The 20,438-nt window shown below is 38.2% G+C and overlaps 2 protein-coding genes across 3 annotated transcripts in view; both read right to left on the bottom strand.

Annotated features, from left to right (window-relative positions):
- Window positions 1-655: 655 nt before the first annotated feature.
- Window positions 656-7,235, bottom strand: LOC117918769 (glucose-1-phosphate adenylyltransferase large subunit 1-like). 2 transcript variants are annotated; one of them, XM_034835654.1, is made up of 16 exons: window positions 6,972-7,235; window positions 6,565-6,843; window positions 6,349-6,471; window positions 6,103-6,276; window positions 5,697-5,789; window positions 5,454-5,537; window positions 5,304-5,359; window positions 5,093-5,186; window positions 4,871-4,983; window positions 2,897-2,969; window positions 2,716-2,796; window positions 2,546-2,632; window positions 2,356-2,460; window positions 1,662-1,768; window positions 1,358-1,418; window positions 656-1,113 (listed from the first exon to the last, which is right to left on the bottom strand). In XM_034835654.1, exons 2-16 carry the CDS (start codon window positions 6,754-6,756, stop codon window positions 1,012-1,014), a joined length of 1,545 nt encoding a protein of 514 aa, XP_034691545.1. In that variant the 5' UTR covers window positions 6,757-6,843; window positions 6,972-7,235; the 3' UTR covers window positions 656-1,011. The 2 variants fall into 2 exon arrangements, with proteins under 2 accessions (XP_034691545.1, XP_034691546.1); XM_034835655.1 differs by lacking the exon at window positions 5,454-5,537.
- Window positions 7,236-8,460: 1,225 nt separating this feature from the next.
- LOC117918768 (paladin) overlaps window positions 8,461-20,438 on the bottom strand; it is a 98,492-nt gene continuing 86,514 nt past the window's right edge. The window contains exons 18-19 of the mRNA XM_034835653.1: window positions 9,289-9,411; window positions 8,461-8,941 (exon numbers count right to left, since the gene is read on the bottom strand). Of these exons, the coding sequence (XP_034691544.1) occupies window positions 8,809-8,941; window positions 9,289-9,411 (256 nt within the window). The 3' untranslated portion in view covers window positions 8,461-8,808. The remainder of the gene's footprint in view (window positions 8,942-9,288; window positions 9,412-20,438) is intronic.

Below are 20,438 nucleotides of genomic sequence, written 5' to 3'. Positions count from 1 at the left end.
ATTAATGCATGGCTGCAGGCTGCAGGGTTCAAATAAACAAGCCCAACAGACCAAGCTTCTCCACTGAGAGATGGGTTGATGTCAGAAATCGGAAATTGCTGGAAAGATGCCGAATTTATTGGCAATATTTTCCCCAATAAATCCGATTTTTTAGAGTGAACCTAATAAGAATAAACCTCATTGTAATATGAACAACATTAGAAAACCTTCTAATAGGGAAAAAAAATTATTGTTGCATGTTTTGATCAATCTTCTTCTGGTTATTTGTAGTCCAATTCCAGTACTGGAACTAAAGGGTTGACATAATTTCTCATTTGAAGTGGGGTGCATGTCCCACTCAAAAAGGCCAACGCTAATTACCAAAGCCTTAACTAAGCTTAGGAGGAAGCCTTGCTCTGGCAGCTCTCTTCTCCATCTATCTTCTGCAGTATCCACCTTTCTCATTAAAATTGTTAGACATAATTTGAGTACATGAACCCTTTAATTTTCAAATCCACTCAAGGACTACAGCCACATCCTGCTGTAAAAAATCTCAATTCAGCTTTGAGAGTGATGTGAAAAACAGAATTCTTGGGTGGATTGGAGAAATTTTTTGCACAGAAAGGATGGAAATATTCCTAGGTTGTATCATTCAATTCTATGAATCAATTTCATATTTCAATACAATTGTAATGTGTTTCATCTCATTGAATATGTGGGCAAAAATTTGTGTAACACCTTTCAGAATAGTGTATATCTATCTATGCACACACAAAGGAGGATACAAAAGATTTGGAAGGGGACTTAGGAAACCATTTTCTAATTTTTTTTCTCTCAAGATATCTAGGCCTTATTTGATCAACTTACATTGCAGAAAAGACTCAGCAACATGTAAGAAAAAGTCTTTCCAAACCTATGAAGACTAGGAAAGTATATATTTATCTTATTCCACCTTATTGCATGGATGAACATTTGCATGTATGCCCCTCTGATGCTCCTTTCTGTCATCGCTTCATTGGAAAAACATTGTTCCTAAATGATTGTCTCGTCCATGATTACAGAATTCTTCAGCACCACAGTAATTCCTGATCGAATATAAAAGCCCTCCGATGGTCTATCCGCCTCTTCTACCTTCTGCAATTCATTCAAAACAAAGAAAGTCAGCATTCCCTGATGAACACACAGTCATCATTGGATTTTAAACTGATACTAGTGAAATGATCAGAATGAGAGTCCAGAAAACAATTAGATTGTGGTAAAGAATGCATTTCAACAATATTGGATCTAACCAATATCCTTCCTACACCTCCCATCCCCATCATTCTGGTGAATGAAACAAAATTAAATACAGTCATTAGTTAACCATAAAAGATCTTACATCCTTGTTTGTGATGACGACGTTCTTTCCAATCCTTGCATTCTTGTCAATTATACAGTTCCTGTGATAGAGGGAATTTATCAAATGAATCTCATGAAGCAGTAAAATAACAAATCTTGTAACAAGGAAAAAGGAATTGAATTGCTTAATATCATTGCAGAGGATAATTTGAAACCCAGGTGAAGAAAAAGAGAGAAGCTGAGACGATTATCCCAGCATCCATGGAGATACTAATCCTCATATGGGTTGTCTATGTGATTCAAATGTTACACATTAGAACATAATCTTCAAACCAGATACTAACATAATTTTCGTGTCTTTCCCAACCCCTATTGGAACCTTTCCCTCTGCCAGGAAGGCTGCTATCTCTTCCTCAGTTTGGTAATAGTCAGCACCCATCATCATGGTATCCTGAGAAAAATATGAAATGATTTCATATTACCATCCAGAAAAAGAAGCAATAACACCCATTATCATAGTAAGCCTGCTTCTAATTACTACTGGTTATGAAGGACTAAAAGAATAAACAAATCAATTCCTTGATATGACTCTTTTATACACCAAGTCCATTTATCAATCTCAATCCCATATGGAAAGCCCAAAAACAATATATATGCATTTTACAACAAGTAATATAATAATTTTATGCACACAGCCAGAACAGCAATTTCATCTTCAAGCTGGTTAAAGAAGAGTGTTATGGGGGCATCACTGTATTATGTGAACAGGGATAGGAATGTGGTAAGCTGCCAGATTTAGAATTCAGTACAATAAGGGCATTCTCATTTAGATAACCTAAAACGCTATAAGCTAGTTCTGAATGCAGAAGCATTTACCATTCAACCTATTTCTTGTTTCTTACAAGAAGAAATATTTTTTTCCTGTCCAATTTATTCTTTAAATGTGACTTTCCTTATGCTTGTGCTTAGGATGTACATTCGGCTACCTTCTTTAATAAGCAAAGGATCCAATCCAAAAGGACAAGGAGAAAGAGTCACCTTCATCTCTACGCCATAATCCAGTCTTGAACGAATCCCCACAATTGAATGTTCAACACTGCACTCCCTCAAAAAGCACCCATGTGAAATTATAGAATCCATGACCTATAACAATCCAGGGTCAGGCTCAAAATCTGTCAATCAAGCTCTGAAATCTTAGCAGCATGAGTGATAAGTTTAAAAATGATACCCGACATTTCTCTATTTTAGTTGGTGGTAGAAACCGAGGGGATGTGAAGATTGGCTTGAGTGGGTCGTAGAAGTGAAACTTGGGAGGCTTCAAAGACAAGAAAACTCTGTTTGAGTTCTAGAGCTCATTTCACCAAGAAAAAGACCACAGACACTTTAAAATGAAGCTACCTGATCTGTGAGTGCTAAGTTTGCATCGAAAAAGGATTTTATGGTCCCAATATCCTCCCAGTAGCCATTGAATAGATATGCCTGTGATGGAATGATCAACAGCCACCAATAAGCAACAGTCCCACTCATATTCAGAAAGAGGAAAATACTAATTAATCAAAGACTATTGTTGCAAATCTACCTGGACATTACATTCTTCAGCAGCCATTGGGATGACCTCTGACCCAAAATCATTGGCTGTTGGATAACTCCACCTAATAGCAAAACAAACCATAGCAGAAACTGTAACTTTGTCCCCTTGCTGCTTTGTCCAGTGGACTTAAGAATGACCAAAATATCAGTTCAAATGATCCCATCTTTGACTTCTGGGGCCAATGAGTCACTTTTGACTAAGAAATGCAATGAATCCAGTTGAAACAATTACAAAAGTATTGTTCATCAAACAAGAAAAGGTTTGAAAATTTTAGATAATGCAAACCCATATATAGTAGCTAAATTTTCTACTTCTGTTTTGAGAGGAAAAAAATAAAATAGTCAAACCAGAACCAAGTGAAAGATTTATCTAGTTGCCCCTTCCAGACATGTATGCCACCATTAACAAGAACTTTGCTCATCTTGAGAGCACAAATGATGTAAAATAGATTAGCAGTATAAATAGCAAGCTATCTGAGGCAAAAGGGGCCCTTGTAGATAATGGTGCTGTAAACAGAATGCCCTATAATGTATTTGAGGGAAGGATTCACAACTGAAATTATGGCTTTCCAGAATTGTAGGAGGACATGTCAGATCAGCACAGATTTGTGTGGGCAATTACTGATAAGGATAGTTGATTGAATAATAAAACATAGAAAAAGAGATTGTTCTTGGGATTTCATGGAATGAAGTAAGACATTTAAAGATCCATCAACCATGAAGAAGATAAAGGCCATCTATCATAGGGTTCTTGGCCACCATCTATTATTCGGGCATTCTTCCAAGGAGGCATTGTATGACCTTACAAAGCATAATTAGTTTATCTTAATTTTTTATCATTAAAATTTACATAAATTGATCCATCCTTTAAGTCATCTTTCAAATCAATTCCTTCTTGTTTTCTTGTCCCTAAAGTTGGGGTTTGGCTTGGGAATACCATCTTGAATGTTAAATGATCCATCAACCATAAAGAAGATAAAGTTCATCATCCATCATTGGGTTCTTGGCCACCATATATAATGTGGGTGTTCTTCCAAGGAGGCATAGGCACTTTTAAGAGCATTATTAGTTTATCTCAAAATGTCTTCTTCAGATATATGGATCCATGTAAAGGACTCCGTTCCCTTGTCTTGATCTAAACTTGTACCTTGTCGAAGGATGTCTTGAAAATAGAATTAGTTTATCTCTAAATTATATGCTTAAATTTTACATGAATTGATCTATAACCTAAGTTGTCTTTGAAATCAATACCTTCTTTTTTTTTATAATATAAGAAACACTTTTGTCCCTAAAGTAGGGGCTTGGCTTGGCAATACCATCTTGAATGTTGTGGATTTAAAGCATCTCCATGCAGTCATTTGATGAAACAATATCCTGACATTGAGTTCTTTTAGTGAAGTCAATCAATTGAAGAAGACAGGAAGGAGATAGAAAGCGCACTTAACAGCAATGAGTTAAACCCAAAGCTGCACTTAACTCGTAGGAGGGACAGGATTCAATATCACATAAAAAATAGACAACTACCACGCTGCAAACTTTGGGTTCCAGTAAGTATTTCCAGAATTTGTGAAAGAGCTATTCCTGGGCTGGAAGGTGAAAGGCATGGACAAGGGGCAGTGGAAAGTGTGGAGTATGGCTCCTCTTTGTTTGTTTTGGCGTGTGTAGCAAGAAATAAATAGAAGGATCTTCAACAGGGTAGAGCTTAATGACATTAAGGTAAAAGAATCCCTGCTTAGGTCTCTTATGGATTGGTCTGGAATATTATTAGGGGAGGGATTGTGCTCCTCTTTTGGACTTTATTGATGATTCAAATTGTGGAGGCAGCTTTTAGTTTGTTTTTCTAGCTGGGGCTGCTTCTTTTTCATCTAGGTGGGTCCTCTTGTATACTCCCTCTTGGAACATTGAATATTAGAGTTTTGAAAAGTTCAAATAAACAAAACCTCAAGTAGGGAAAAGCAATTACCTGAGAAGTTTTAGTAGGACATCTGTTTTGAACAAATATATACCCATTGATGCAATGTATGGGAATTTCTTTGCTTCTACAGGTGATAATCCTAGAGCAGTTGTATCCACTCGCTGTGACAACAAAACTTGCAATCAGAACCAACTGCTATAGGTTTACAACCAATTTTGAAATTTCATCTGCATACACCAACTAATCAACACAAATGGAAAGTGTAACAACCATAGATTTCAAAGTTTCACCCTTGGGTTTCTCAAGAAACTGCCGTATCTGTCCCATTTCATCAATCTTAATCAACCCAAAATCAGAAGCACGGCTGCAGGAAACAAAGTTATGATAAACAAACTTTAATACAGATTTTTTATTGTAATTCAATTTTTATAGGCAGATTTACCATCTTATATAAGGCAATGGAACATTTAGAAATATTCACCTTTCATCCATGGGAAGACAGGAGACAGATATATCAGCATCTGAATCGATGTGCTTCTGCAAGCAGAGATTTGAGTTCATATCCAAAAGTAAAACATGTAGTAAGTAATGAAGCTAGGAAAAAATGCCCACTCAGCAGGTGATGTTTGACCTGTACAAACTCCATGTAATCCATTCGATATAGATGATCACCAGACAATATCAGAATGTTCTCAATGTGTCTATGCCTAGCATCCTACACAAGTTGCCATGATTATGCATTAGATTGTAGCATGGAAGTTCTAAAAGACTAATTCCTGGAAGTTGCTTGACATACTCTTATGCCACAATGTTTCCATTCTAAATTAACAAATAAAGACTAAATCTGCCAAAACAGAAAAATTCAAGAACACACCTCAAACAACCAAATGAATTGTCTCACTGCATCTGCTGTTCCCTGAAACCACTTCTTTCCAGATTCACCAGATGTTTGAGTAGCTGCTAATACCTGTCATAACAAATGAAGTGGAATCAGGGATACAGGAAGTAGGGACACTAAAAACTAATCCATCTAGAAAAGGGAAAGCATGTCATGGACAGGTCAGCTTCTCTATAATACCCCTCCTTGCAATCATTTCCATGATATGCATATCATGGGGAGAAAAGATTAATAAGTCCCTTGCTAATACCCTGAAATCACTTCATACCAAGAGATGTCCCTTCCACTGATTGATGATCAGATGGCAACAGCAATAATTATAGAGCATCATTGCTTCCCAAATTTTCATTGACAAGCAGCAGAATGATGGAATCCAACATACCTCAACAAACCCATCACCGAAGTTTACACCACTTCCCAAATTGTATGTTCTAGCAATATGACGGTTGAGGGATTGAGAATTGAATTGGGTGAGGATGTAGATTTTGTTAATTCCACTGTTGATGCAATTACTCATGGGTACATCTATAAGTCTATAGCATCCCCCAATTGGCACCTGAAAACCATGTACAACTTCATATACTTCTATATTATTAGCCATAAAAAGAGATGGAAATCCCCAACTTACAGCTGGTTTTGCCCTTGATTTAGTGAGAGGAAAAAGCCGTGTTCCTGCTCCACCCCCTAATATGATAGAAGCAACCGTTTTTGGGTCTGCTTCTGGTTTTGCCAATTCTGGGGCATCCAAGGTCTGAATTCACACAAAATTCCATCACAGGAATTTCAGGGAAATTGCAACAGAAAAAAACAATACTACCCCTTGAGAATCAAACATAGAAATTACCACAAAATCTTTATAAACATCAGCAAGGAGACAAGTAGCAGAGGACCCTTTTGTTGGGGCCCATATATTCAAATTTCCGGAAATCCTAGAGTTTGAATGCACAACCGGATCCCGAATGACAGACCTCCTCCTGTGATGGACCCTTGAAGTTGGCTGGCAAGAGCCCAGAATTGAGTAAATAGGTGCCTGCATTTCTATTGCATGCTGGCCCTCTTCTGCCCCTTGAATTGAATCTAGTATCTCAAATCATCATCTATCGCGCTCCACACTCAGCCTCCACTACGTACACAAACAAATAAACCACTGATTCAGTTTAAGATTTTCAGTAGCTTGGGAAAAATGAAATCCGTTGCCTCAAAACAGAGCAAGGAATGGCTCCACCAGCCACCATCCCATCCCCAGCTCACCCGCTTTTTGTCTGTCATGAATCCCGGGATGTCTTGGAGATTCTCAGCAGCTTAGCGGCAAAGCCACCTCCTCATCTCATCAATACCAGTACGGCGTTTTCCTCTCCTCTGGGTTTTCTCATTCCCCGGTCACTATGGAGACTGCATGTGCAACGACTCATGCATGCATCTTCCTTTTCTTCTCCTCCTTTTTTTACATCAAGAAATCTATATATTCCCTTCCTTCCAGAAGGAGATGAAGTTGGACAGTGATTAATAAATTTATTTAATTAAATAAAAAGGAATAGCTCAAATCCAATCTTTATCTACTTCCAAAACCAATACTAGTTGACCGTTTCCCTGGACTTATTAGACCACTAACAAATTTTTTAATATATGCTGCACCGACCGTTATTTTTACCGCCATTTTTATTACTTCGTTATAATAAAAATTGAACCCCCATCTATTAAATGAAGAAATTTATTAAGATCTAATCATCACCTACCATACAACGAGTGGATAAAAATAACAATTAAAAGCATGCATATTACAAGATATTAAAATTTTAATTCATTGTTCCGTTCAACTTGTGCTAAAATAAAAACTAAGATACTGTTTATTTATTTATATTTAATTTTAAATAAAACTTAAAACTAAATAATACTTAATAGTGTTAAATATTACATTATCTATTTTATAATATTTTTTATTAGATATTAAAAAATAAAGAAAAATTAATTTTAACTTTTTTTATTTAATAAAAAATTTATAATGAATTATAAAAAAATAGAAAAATAAATTTAAAATATGAAAATAAATTACTTTCAACTTAAAAATTAAAAAAAACAAACACCTTCTAAGAATCATTTGATAATGTAATAAGATCTGGACTTAAACCTAAAATTTGAATTTAGAAAATGATGGGCTAATGATATATTATTCTTGTTTAGGCTTTGACTCAATAGAAGAGGAAAACAAGAACCCTTGTCATCATAAGGAATACTACTTGCTTTGTCTACTAATTGCTTTTAATTTTAAACTTGCCCAATCAAAAAGTTGTGACCATCAAGTGAAGGAAGACTCAATTGTGGGGCAGTAGAGAAGAACTTGAGTGTGGAGGAAGGTTCATATATTTTATTGATGGAGAATATAAAATAAAATGACAGTTAAAACTTTAGAGCCTGGTTGTTAACACTGTTCTCAAAACACAAAAATATGATATGGTAATTTTATGAAAACATATTTTAGTAGCTTTAAGTTATTTTCACCTTTTTTTAGGACAAATATGAAGAATAGTTAAAAATAAAACACTATATATAAAATTTAAAACTAATTCAAAACATTCCAAATTCTCGGATAGACTTTTACTTTAGAAAACAACGTAAAACTATTTTTGAAAATTATTTTCAAAAACATTTCTAGACAGACCCATCAAGTTTGAATGTCAAAATGACCTGTCAGCTTAATGGTAATGAATTGTGATATACAATTAACTAGTGCAATAAAAAGTTAAAAACACATAATAAAATAAATAAATCAATAAAGATATAGGGAGTAAAAAAATAGTTCACAAAGAAGCAACGGCCTCAAGGAGAAAGGAAGAAATAGGTTCATTTCATGTAGGTATTTGGCCTTTTGAGTTTTTGCTTTCCTGCTAGAAACCTGGAGAGAAGTACCTAGAACTAAAATGAGCTGTACTTTTTGTAGGACCTATTCACACAACTCTTTATTTTTTCATTTTTTTTTCTCTTTTCCCCTTTTGGTAAGCTGCTAATACTGGAGAAACTGTTACAAGGATAGATAGCCAGCTGTGCCTGTACATAAATTTATCTGCAGATGATTGCTATATGTCTGAAATCATTTATCCATCCTGAGGTTATTACAGAGATGGCCAAGTTCAGGCCTTGCATCCATCCAAGCTGTGAATTCTGTCTCGGTTGCAGAGGTGCAGTAGAGGTAGGACCTGAATGTGATGAGGAAAAAGTACCGCCTGCAATTGCATAAAAGCCAATAATTACTTCAAACCAAAGGTATGCTGCTATAGCTGACAACCTAGTGACTAATTGCTGACTGAGACCACTAACTGTAGCAGATAATATTCATCATACTCTTCGTTCTAAACATTGAGAGGTTGGGCATTCTGCCCATGGAAAACTACAACTCATTCATTTTTCTCAGATTTATCAGTGCTCAGAAATGGATCCATGTGTTGATCTTGGGGATCTTTAATTAGCTAATGAATGGGTCCATGTCTCTACCATTAATCATGGGAAAGGAGCAAAAAAATGACCCACTTAACTACCTGTAAGGTTTGATGACTCAATAATGTAAACTGACCTTAAAGCTTTAATGCCCATATCCATGAGGTATGCTCGATGCTCATCATCACCATTGGAGAACTTCTTGAGTTCCTTGCTATAAAAGAGAATATCATGTCGTAAATTCCCAGCACCTGCACACCTTTAAAACAAAGGAACAAACAAAGCATCGTTCAGAGAAAGAAAAGCTATCTTATTGACACATCCTTTCATTTTATCTGCAAATGGTATTCAACTAGGATAGGAATCATAATATAAACATAATTTGGGGACATCTCCATGGAGATCAGTGAACATAGACTCTAATGCCTTGTCATGCCATAAAAGAGAACCCAAGCTAACCATGATTCATAGAATCTCAATGGTGATTCCATCTCTGCCTTCTAACTTCCCTAAGAAATGTTTGATTGATACCACTAGTGAAGAAGTTTACACCCCTCTCTCCATGCCAATTTGAGGGAGATAATCCCTGATGCAACATGAAATCCTATAGGTACATGGACAAAGAGTCATGGTACATCAACTAATCATGTGGCACACATTGTTGTATGATATAATGGCTTGTTCTATTGATAAACAAATAGCAAAAATAAATTTAATAGAAATCAAGAGTTCCTTTCCCTATCATTTTCTGACATGTGAAGTAACATTTACCAAACAATATAAGGTTTTTCTTTCTTCACCTAGGGTTTTATTTTCCTTGCTGATTGTCTCTCTAAAGTTAGGGTAGGAAATTTTCTAAACATGATTACTACTGATATTATCCTTATTAGCCCACATTTCTTCCTCTTTTGGTTTCTTCAAAGGACCAAAGAAAAGAGTCTACCTTTTGTAGAAGAATTTCAAAATCTTTCACACAATATTATGACCATGTCCAATAATAATATTATGTCTTTATATTTAAAATGCATAATATTAAAAGAAATAAGAAAGCCTGATAAAAAGAATCCTTCACAAACTAAACAACTAAACTGCTAGCCAGGAGTACAACCCAACTAAAAGCATTAAGTTACAAACTTGAATTAGTCTATTCCCAGAATGAGTTGAAGAGATGATTCTCAAGTCCAACAAACAAGAATGAACCAAGAGGACTGTTAGATGATGTACAGTTATTTAGGTTATTTACTTTTCCTTTTCCTTTTCTTTCCTTATTGTATTGTGGGTCCCACTAACATGTATATATACTCAAGTCCAATGTGTATTATTAATAGTTTTTCAATAACAAAAATTAGAGATTCTCCCTTTTCTCTCTTTTCACATGGTATCAGAGTTTAGGGAGAAAAAAACCCTAATTATTTCCGGTTTATCCGTGAATTCATTCTGGGAAATATTTCAATAACTGTGTTTCATTCCGGTCACCTTTCCCATCTTCTTAAGCTTTCCGATCAACCGTATCGCCGTCAGAAAACCCCCACCGCCGGCGACTTTTCCGGCGAAGTCCTTTTTCGACACCAACCATACCATCAGGTGCGCAAGGAGAAGATCTTCAAGTTTTCTCAAAGCACCAGAGGGAGATTCTCAGCCACGCGCCGGCCACGCGCATTTCTTCTCTGGTGGCCTGAACCTCACGCGCTGGAGTGTGAGGGCGCGTGGATTTCCGGCCACGCGCTTCCACCTCCAGCCTCACCTGACGCCGTCTAGCCACCTTCCATTTGTGCTTGTGCCATCCAAGCCCTGAAAGTGCATTTTTTTGGGTTTTTTTTGTCTCCGTCAACCCTCTAAACAGCCTTTCCGACGACCTCCGGTGACTTCCTCTCCACCTCGAGCCTTGCACATGTCTTAGGAAGTGTTCTTCTACCCTTCCAGTAGTGCCACATTTGTTTTTCTTTACTATTTGGTCTCTCACAGCCGTGGATCCTCGGTTTTTCTTCTTTCAGCCGCGATCTGAAGTCGTATTAGGGCTCTCTTTGATCCAAACATATTTCGTTCTCCAGATAAGTAGATATGGCTACTAAAAGTTCCACTTTTTCCTCTGTCATATTTGGATCTCCTATAATTACTTCGTAGAAATTGGTTGGCAGTGAAAATTATTTGTCCTGGTCTGCCTCTATGGAGCTTTGGTGTGTGGGTCAAGGTTATGAGGATCACCTTGTTACGCAGGAGGCGGATATCCCTGAGGTTGACAGAGTACAATGAAGGAAGATAGATGCACAATTATGTAGTGTGTTATGGCAATCAGTTGATCCTAAGATTCTGCTTCATCTTCCGGCCTACAAAACATGCTTTAAATTTTGGAATCAAGCGAAAGGGCTATACACGAATGATATCCAACGTCTTTATAAGGTGGCTTCTTCTATTGTCAATGTCGAACAACAAGACATGGATTTATCTACTTATATTGGCCAAATTGTCTCTCTTAAAGAGGAATTCTTGACCGTGATGCCTCTTACTACTGATGTTGGGGATCAACGAACACAGATTGACAAGTTCTTCATGGTTGTTATGCTTATTGGCCTCCGTCCAGATCTCGAGACCGTCCGTGATCAGATTCTTGGCAGTTCCTCCGTTCCATCCTTGGATGATGTGTTTGCTTGCCTCCTTCGTATCTCCTCCACTCAGACTTTGCCATTTGATAACACTTCAGATTCTTCTGTGTTAGTTTCTCAAACTAACTCTCGAGGAGGACGCATTGGTAACCGAGGTAGAGGCCAACGTCCTCATTGCACCTATTGCAATAAGCTTGGCCACACTCGTGATCGGTGTTATCAGTTACATGGGCGGCCTTCCTGCACTACCCACGTGGCCCAGTCATCTGATCCTCAGTCGCCTCAGCCTCCTAGTTCCTCCACATCTCAGGGTATTTCCCTCACTGACAGTGAGTATGATGACTATCTCCGCTATCAGGCCACCAAGTCAGCTTCTGTTGCTTTTATTGCCTAGACTGGTAATGCTTCTACTTGTCTTACCCACACATCTTCTCTTGGACCTTGGATTCTAGATTCTGGCGCTTCTGATCACATATCTGGTAATAAGGATCTTTTCTCTTCTATTACTACTACCTCTGCCTTACCTACTGTTACTTTAACTAATGGTTCCCAAACTATGGCAAAAGGTTTTGGTATCGCTCATCCTCTCCCTTTCCTACCTCTCCATTTTGTCCTTTATGCCCCTGAGTGTCCTTTTAATCTTATTTCCATCAGCAAAATAACTCGCACTCTTAACTATTCTATCACTTTCTCTGATAAATTTGTGACCTTGCAGGACCGGAGTACAAGGAAGATGATTGGCATAGGACGTGAGTCTCAAGGCCTCTATCACCTCACCTCGCCTTCAACTCCTGCAGTTTGCATTTCCACTGATGCTCCCCTCCTCATCCACAGTCGCCTGGGCCACCCTAGTCTATCCAAGTTCCAGAAAATGGTCCCTCGTTTTTCATCTTTGTCGTCGCTTGCATGTGAGTCATGTCAGCTTGGGAAACATACTCGTGTCTCGTTCCCAAAGCGTTTGAATAATCGGGCAAAGTCTCCTTTTGAACTTGTCCACACTGATGTTTGGGGTCCTATTGGACCACGTCTACTTTAGGATTTTAGTATTTTGTCACTTTCATTGATGACTATTCAAGATGTACTTGGTTATTTTTAATGAAAAATCGATCTGAGTTATTCTCTATTTTCCAGAAATTTTATGCTGAAATCCAAACCCAGTTCAATATTTCTATTCGTGTGTTGCGTAGTGACAATGCTAGGGAATATTTTTCTGCATCATTTACTTCATTTATGTCCCAACATGGGATCATTCATCAGTCTTCTTGTGCTCATACTCCTCAACAAAATGGGGTAGCTGAACGTAAGAATCGACATCTTGTTGAGACAACTCGTACTCTCCTTCTCCATAGTAATGTTCATTTTCGTTTTTGGGGGGACGCTGTTCTTACAACATGTTATTTGATTAATCATATGTCCTCATCTGTATTACACAATCAGATTCCTCATTCCCTTCTTTTCCCTGACCAACCATTTTATTTCCTTCCTCCTCGTGTTTTTGGTTGTACTCTCACTCCTGGACAAGACAAACTTTCTGCCAAAGCCACAAAATGCATCTTCTTGGGATATTCCAGACTTCAAAAGGGTTATCGTTGTTATTCCTCTGAGACTCATCGCTACTTTCTCTCCGCTGATGTCACTTTCTTTGAGGACTCACCGTTTTTCTCCACCTCTGAGTCTCTTCTTGTTTCTGAAGTTTTACCCTTTCCCATTATCTCCCCACTTGATGCAGTGCCTTCTCGCCCACTTCAGGTTTATCATCGCCGTCATTGTGTCGCTGTTCCTCCTTCTTGGGCCGAGGTACCTGCTGACTCACTTCCTATCCCTTCGGTTTCTCCTGCCCCGGCTCTGCCTCCTTTTGCTAACTTACCCATTGCTCTTCGGAAAGGTAATCGATCTACTCGTAATCCTCATCCCATTTACAATTTTTTGAGTTACCATCGATTATCTTCACCCCATTCTGCATTTGTTTCTGCTATATCTTCTGTTTCTCTTCCCAAGAGCACCCTTAAGGCTCTTTCCCATCCAGGCTGGCAACAGGCAATGGTAGATGAAATGGCTGCTTTACACTCCAATGACACTTAGGATCTTGTTGTTTTACCCTTTGGTAAATCTACAGTTGGTTGTCATTGGGTTTACACAGTTAAGGTTGATCCTGATGGTCGGGTTGATCGCTTTAAGGCCCGCTTAGTTGCTAAAGGCTATACTCAGGTTTATGGTTCTGATTATGGTGACACTTTCTCTCCTGTTGCCAAGATAGCTTCTGTTCGTCTATTGCTCTCCATAGCTGCTATGCGTTCTTGGCCTCTTTATCAGTTAGATATTAAAAATGCTTTCCTTCATGGGGATCTTGCTGAGGAAGTTTATATGGAGCAACCACCTGGTTTTGTTGTTTAAGGGGAGTCTGGTTTAGTGTGCAGGTTACGCCGTTCTCTATATGGCTTGAAACAATCTCCTCGAGCATGGTTTAGCCGTTTTAGTTCTGTTGTTTAGGAGTTTGGCATATTCCGCAGTACAGTAGACCATTCCGTTTTCTATCATCATAACTCTTCGGGATAGTGTATTTATTTGGTAGTTTATGTGGACATCGTCATTACAGGCAGCGATCAGAATGGTATTAAGAAACTAAAGCAACACCTTTTCACCCACTTTCAGACTAAAGACTTGGGGAAACTCAAGTATTTCTTAGGGATTGAGATAGCTCAATCTAGTTCCGGTGTGGTTCTTTCCCAAAGGAAGTATGCTTTAGACATCTTAGAAGAAACCGGTATGTTAGACTGTAAACCGGTAGACACTCCTATGGATTCAAATGTCAAACTTATACCAGGACAGGGGGAGCCTTTAAGAGATCCTGGGAGATATCGACGACTTGTAGGTAAACTGAACTACCTCACCATTACTCGTCCAGACATTTCTTTTCCTGTAAGTGTTGTTAGTCAATTCCTACAGTCACCATGTGATAGCCATTGGGATGCTGTAATCCGCATTCTTCGATATATCAAAAGCACACCAGGTCAAGGTGTGTTGTACGAGAACAGAGGTCATACCCAGGTTGTTGGTTATACAGATGCAGATTGGGCTGACTCACCCACAAATAGACGTTCCACTTCCGGGTATTTTGTTTTTATTGGAGGTAACCTAATATCCTGGAAGAGTAAGAAACAAGATGTAGTGGCCAGATCTAGTGTTGAAGCCGAGTATCGAGCTATGGCTCTGGCAATATGTGAACTCATATGACTGAAACATTTTCTTCGGGAGTTGAGATTTGGAAAGGATGAACAGATGAAGCTCATCTGTGACAACCAAGCCGCTTTGCATATTGCATCCAATCCAGTCTTCCATGAAAGGATTAAACACATTGAAGTTGGCTGTCACTTCATTAGAGAAAAGATCGCATCAGGATGTGTGGCGACTAGTTTTGTCAATTCAAATGATCAACTAGCAGATATTTTTATTAAATCTCTCAGAGGTCCTAGAATTAAATACATTTGTAACAAGCTTGGTGCATATAACATATATGCTCCAGCTTGAGGGGGAGTGTTAGATGATATATAGTTATTTAGGTTATTTACTTTTCCTTTTCCTTTTTTTTCCTTATTGTATTGTGGGTCCCACTAACATGTATATATATATCCAAGTCCAATGTGTATTATTAACAGTTTTTCATTAACAAAAATTAGGGATTCTCCCTTTTCTTTCTTTTCACAAGGACAATTGACAAAGTTCTTAGCCACAGGATTCCGAATAGATGTTGAAAAGTCAATCATGTTCCTCAACTTTGCAAGTATTTTCTCCATCCTTTAAAATCATAGTATTTCATTAAATCAAAATCACAAATATGAGCAAGAAATGCAGAATGCCAAAGAATTTTGATCCTTCACAGCTCCAAATTTCAAGATACAGGTACATGGCCAAAAAAGATCTCAATCATAAGTAGACGACACTTGGACACAATATTATAAAAGAAAAAAAGGGAAATAATTGGATATCAGTCAAAAGAAAAGTATCCTTGATAAAAACTTCCCCTCTTCTAATTATCTCAAATATTTTCTTTCTTATCCATAGGCCACAGGCATTCTTACGAAAGTTCATTTTTTTAAACCTCTTTCTTTCTTCAATATAAATATTTGCTAAGAAAGTTGAAAGTAAGAAACAAATCAATTAAAATCAACAATATATCTAAAATGTATTAGTAGTTATCTAACAAGTATTTCACACCCACACCTATGTCCTATCATGCCTACATGAGTAACATCGGATGAAGTTGCAAAGTCTGAGTATCATAGCTGCAAGGGAAAGAAGGGTACTAAGGGGTCCCTACAAGGAAGATGGCTTTTTTTTTTGTTTTTAGGTAAATAGCTATTGCTGTTCCTCAAAGAAGGTGACTCAGTATAATGTCGTGTTATCATGAGAACTTACTGGTTGCACTCAAATGGATAGAGGATGCTTAGGTGGTTCCAAAAATGTCTTTGAAAATTCATTTCTTGAGGACCCCATGACTTTGATTGCTTATTTGTTTGATTATAGGAAATGGTTCAAAAATTATTTTCTGGGAGATTTTGAGGGAGGTTAACTGCTTTGCATCCTTTGTCCTTGACTTTATGCCCTTTCTAGGGAAATATATATTCTCACACTTCTCATTGTTACATCAACCCAAATCTCCATATCCAAAACCCTTATTAATTTTTCACTGTAAATTGTCCAATTAAGATATTGGTAATCTCCCCTATCCATAATCTCTTTGCAACATATTTATTTCTCTCATTCTTTCCCAGACGAGGGGTGCTGAACAAATGCTTCTTTTGACATTTTTCCCTCAAAGTTCTTTTACCATGCCTTCTCAAAGAGCAATCTGCCTTGCATCTTTCCCTAAGTCAATTTCATGTAGAAGTCTAAAGCTCCCTTAAAATTCAAGAGCCTTCACAATGTTAGCTGCCAAGAAAAATGCAAATACCAATGACTTGCTAAAAATTGGGACACCTTATACCACCTCTGAGCAGTGCATTCCTTGTTTAGGTAGGGGAGAGATGATTAAGCATCTCTTCCTTGTCTGGTTAGACAAGGCGTGTCACAGAGATTGTTTGGTTTAGCAGGTATCTCCTGGGATTCTTCTAGAAGCATCACAAACATGATGGTGATGGTGTCCTAGGATTTTGGGAACAAACTGAAGGGTCGAACAATCTTGCAGGAAGCAATTCATGTCATTCCTTGGGTGATATGGACTGAGAAGAATACAGGGATTTTTTTAAGACCAGTGGAGAACCATAGATGCCTAGTGAGATTCATCTCAATACTTATTTTATAACAGTATCTGTTACTAAAGAGTCCAGTGGTATTCCCATAAATATAACTATGATGGATTAGAGATGAGTTGGAAGTTACTTGAGAAGGATATTTCCTCCTACAGTTTAGGTGGAAACCTACACATTCTTAATCTTGATGGCTGTTCATTGGACAACTTAGGCCAATGTAAACTGGTAGTTCATTTAAAGATTCTGAGAGCAAGGTGGTTAGGGGTTTTTTTCCCAAGCCAGTTGGATTTAGCTTGGCCATTGAAGCAAAGGCCTTTGTGTTACTGAAGGGTTTGCTAGAAGCAGCCCATTTAATAATATTTTCAGGTGGAACGTGACTTGGTTGATGTTCTTTCACGGAATCATGGGTGCCTCAAGGAAAAAGGGGGCTGTGAAAAATGGAACCTTGGATTAAAAAGATTATTAACTTCTCAACAATAGGGATGTTGTTTTGCTTGGGAGGCTAGATACATACACCAGACAGCAGATAGATTGGTCAAAAAGGAGACCCTATGCTAGAGGCTTTTCTTAAGCTTTTCGTTCAAAGGAAATCTATATGTTTATGTTGGGGTCTAGTTAGGGTTTTTGGAGGATATCTTTTGATGCCTTCTTGTACGATTTTGACTTCTTATTCCCTTTCTTGCTGTGTTTATCTTTAAGGATAACTCATCCTTCCTTGCAATTGGTTACTTTTCTATTAATAGTATCAAAGATAGTATACTATTTTTGTGGTAGTTGATGTCTTAAGCAGGATGTTGAGAGTAGAGGAAAATGGTATCTTGGAAGGATTTCCAATTAGGGAATAAGGGTGTCCCACTTGCGATTTGCAAATGACACCAATTTTTTCTCGAGTGCTACTATGGAAGATTTGCAAAACCTTAAACTAATATTGTTAGTTTTTGGGTACATTTTAGGTCTTAAGATCAATTTAAGCAAGAGCACTTTATTTGGTATCAACATGAGTCAAGATTAGATCTCCGGGCTGGTTTTGATGCTTGAATGTAAGGTCTTTGAATGACCTTAAACCTATTTAGGTCTTCCTTTAAAGGAGCACCCAAAGGCTATTGATTTTTGGGATCTAATAGTAAATAAAATTTTGCAAAGGTTTGATGGTTAGATAAAGTGGTTCTGTGTTCAAGTGGACGAATTATACTAATCCAGTCTTGCTTGTCTCGTATTCCTAGTTATTTCCTTTTTCTATACAAGATCCCATTAGTAGTGACGATAAAGATTGAAAAAATGTAAAGAGATTTTTTATGGTTAGGGACGAGGGAGGAAAAAAGAGATCATCTCATAAGTTGGGCCTAAGTGTGCAAGCGTAAGATGGAAAGGGTTTGGGACTTGGGAATTGGGAAGATTTCTTTAAGGAATAGAATACCCTTAGGGAAATAGCTTTGGAGGTTTCCTAGGAAAAGTGACACTCTTTGGCATAAAGTAATTTTGAGTATCTATAGTGTTGAATATAATGTATTTATTGTGTACAATCTTTCTTTCATTTCTTAATATAGGTCACATATATGGTAGTTAGTTCAACCTAGCCTTGTATATATATTTCTCTATTGTAAGAAGTTAATCATATGAATGAGAATTAAGGTTTTCTCTCTCTCTCTCTCTTTCAAGATGGTATCAGAGCCATGGGAGAAAACTTTATTCTTTTTGGTTTACTTGTGTAATTAATTTTGGGAATCCGTCCAGTGACCGTGTTTCATTCCGGTCACCTTTTCCATTTCCCAAAACTTTTCGGTTAGCCATATCATGGTCAGAAAACCCTCATCACCATCAACATTTTTCCGACGATATTTTCCGACACTGACCACATCATCAAGAGTGCAAAGAGGAGATTTGCAACTTTTCTCAACACACCGGAGCCAAAAACCGATCCACGTGCCTCCCATGCGCTGTTTTTCTCCGGCGGCCTGAATCCCATACGCAAGTGTGTGAGGGCGCGTGACTCACTTTCTGGTGCCGAGCTTCTACCAGCAGACTCGTCCGGCACCGTCTTGCACTTCTAAGCCTCCGCCAGTCCTCTCTGAACCCTGCTTCTCCATTTTTTTGGCATTTCAGCCTCCTCCGGCCTCCGAAGGCAGCTCCCTTCCTTGGCTGAGACCTGTGTGTGCCTTGGGAAGGCCTTTTCTTCATCTCCAGTCACTTTTCTCCTTTGTTTGGGTCCCGACATACCAGGTTCTTTTTCCACAGCTGTAATCCAACCTCCCTTTAGGGCTCTCTTCTATCCAAAAGTGATTCAATCTTAGGTGAAGTGGATATGGCGACTAAAAATCCTATTTTTACATCCGTCATCTCTGGATCTCCTACTATCACATCGGAAAAATTGATTGGTAGTGAGAATTATCTCTCCTGGTCAGCGTCCGTGGAACTTTGGTTTATGGGACAAAGTTATGAGGATCATCTTGTTACACCTGAGAATGCTATACCTGGTGTTGACAAAGTGCAATGGAAGAAAATCGATGCACAATTATGCAACGTATCATGGCAATCTGTTGATCCCAAAATTTTACATCATCTTCGTGCCTACAAAACCTGCTTTAAATTTTGGACTCAGGCTAAAGGATTATACACGAATGATATTCAACGATTTTATAAGGTGGTTTATGATATTGTTCATGTGAGACAACAAGACATGGATCTGTCTACTTATATTGGCCGGATTGCATCTCTTAAGGAGGAGTTCTTAACTTTGATGCCCTTCACTAATGGTGATGAAGCTCAACAAATATAGACTGCCAAGTTTTTTATGGTGTTAACCCTCATTGGCCTCCGTTTAGATCTTGAGTCTGTCCGATATTAGATTCTTGCTAGTCCATCAGTACCATCATTGGATGATGTGTTCGCTCGTCTCTTACGTCTTTCCTCTACTCAAACCTTGTCGACCGATGGTCCTTCAGATTCATCTGTGTTAGTCTCTCAGACTAACTCTTGAGGAGGATGTAGTGGCAATCGGGGTCGAGGACAACGTCCTCAGTGCACCTATTGTAATAAGCTTGGTCACACTCGAGATCGTTGCTATCAGTTACATGGACGGCCTCCTCGCACTGCCCACATTGCTCAGTCATCTGATCCTCTGCTATCTCAACCTGACTCCGCTGCGAGCTCCACATCTCAGAGTATCACCCTTACTGGTAGTGATTATGATGCCTATCTCCGATATCAGGTAGCCACATCAGCTTCTGTTGCCTAGGCCGGTAATGTCTCTGTCTGCTTTACTCAGTCTCCTTCTCTTGGCCCATGGATTCTAGATTCTGGAGCATCTGATCATATATCTGGTAATAAACACATTTTCTCCTCTATTACTACTACCTCTGCCTTACATACTGTTACTTTAGCTAATGGTTCCCAAACTATGGCTAAAGGTATTGGTCTGGCTCATCCTCTCCCTT

This window comes from Vitis riparia, chromosome 7 (assembly GCF_004353265.1).
Source record: "Vitis riparia cultivar Riparia Gloire de Montpellier isolate 1030 chromosome 7, EGFV_Vit.rip_1.0, whole genome shotgun sequence".
Classification (NCBI taxonomy): Eukaryota; Viridiplantae; Streptophyta; class Magnoliopsida; order Vitales; family Vitaceae; genus Vitis; species Vitis riparia.
The sequence above is the reverse complement of the archived record's forward strand: the minus strand, read 5'-3'. Positions and strand labels throughout refer to the sequence as shown.

Bases quoted from the DNA above. Each gene is read 5' to 3' on its own strand.
- LOC117918769 (XM_034835654.1), bottom strand. From the start codon at position 6,756: ATGCAGGCACCTATTTACTCAATTCTGGGCTCTTGCCAGCCAACTTCA. The intron at 4,984-5,092 runs GTTGTTACACTT...TTGTTGTCACAG, and splicing joins GTGAAACTTTGAAATCTATG to CGAGTGGATACAACTGCTCT. The intron at 1,419-1,661 runs GTTAGTATCTGG...CCTCTATCACAG, and splicing joins GGGAAAGACACGAAAATTAT to GAACTGTATAATTGACAAGA.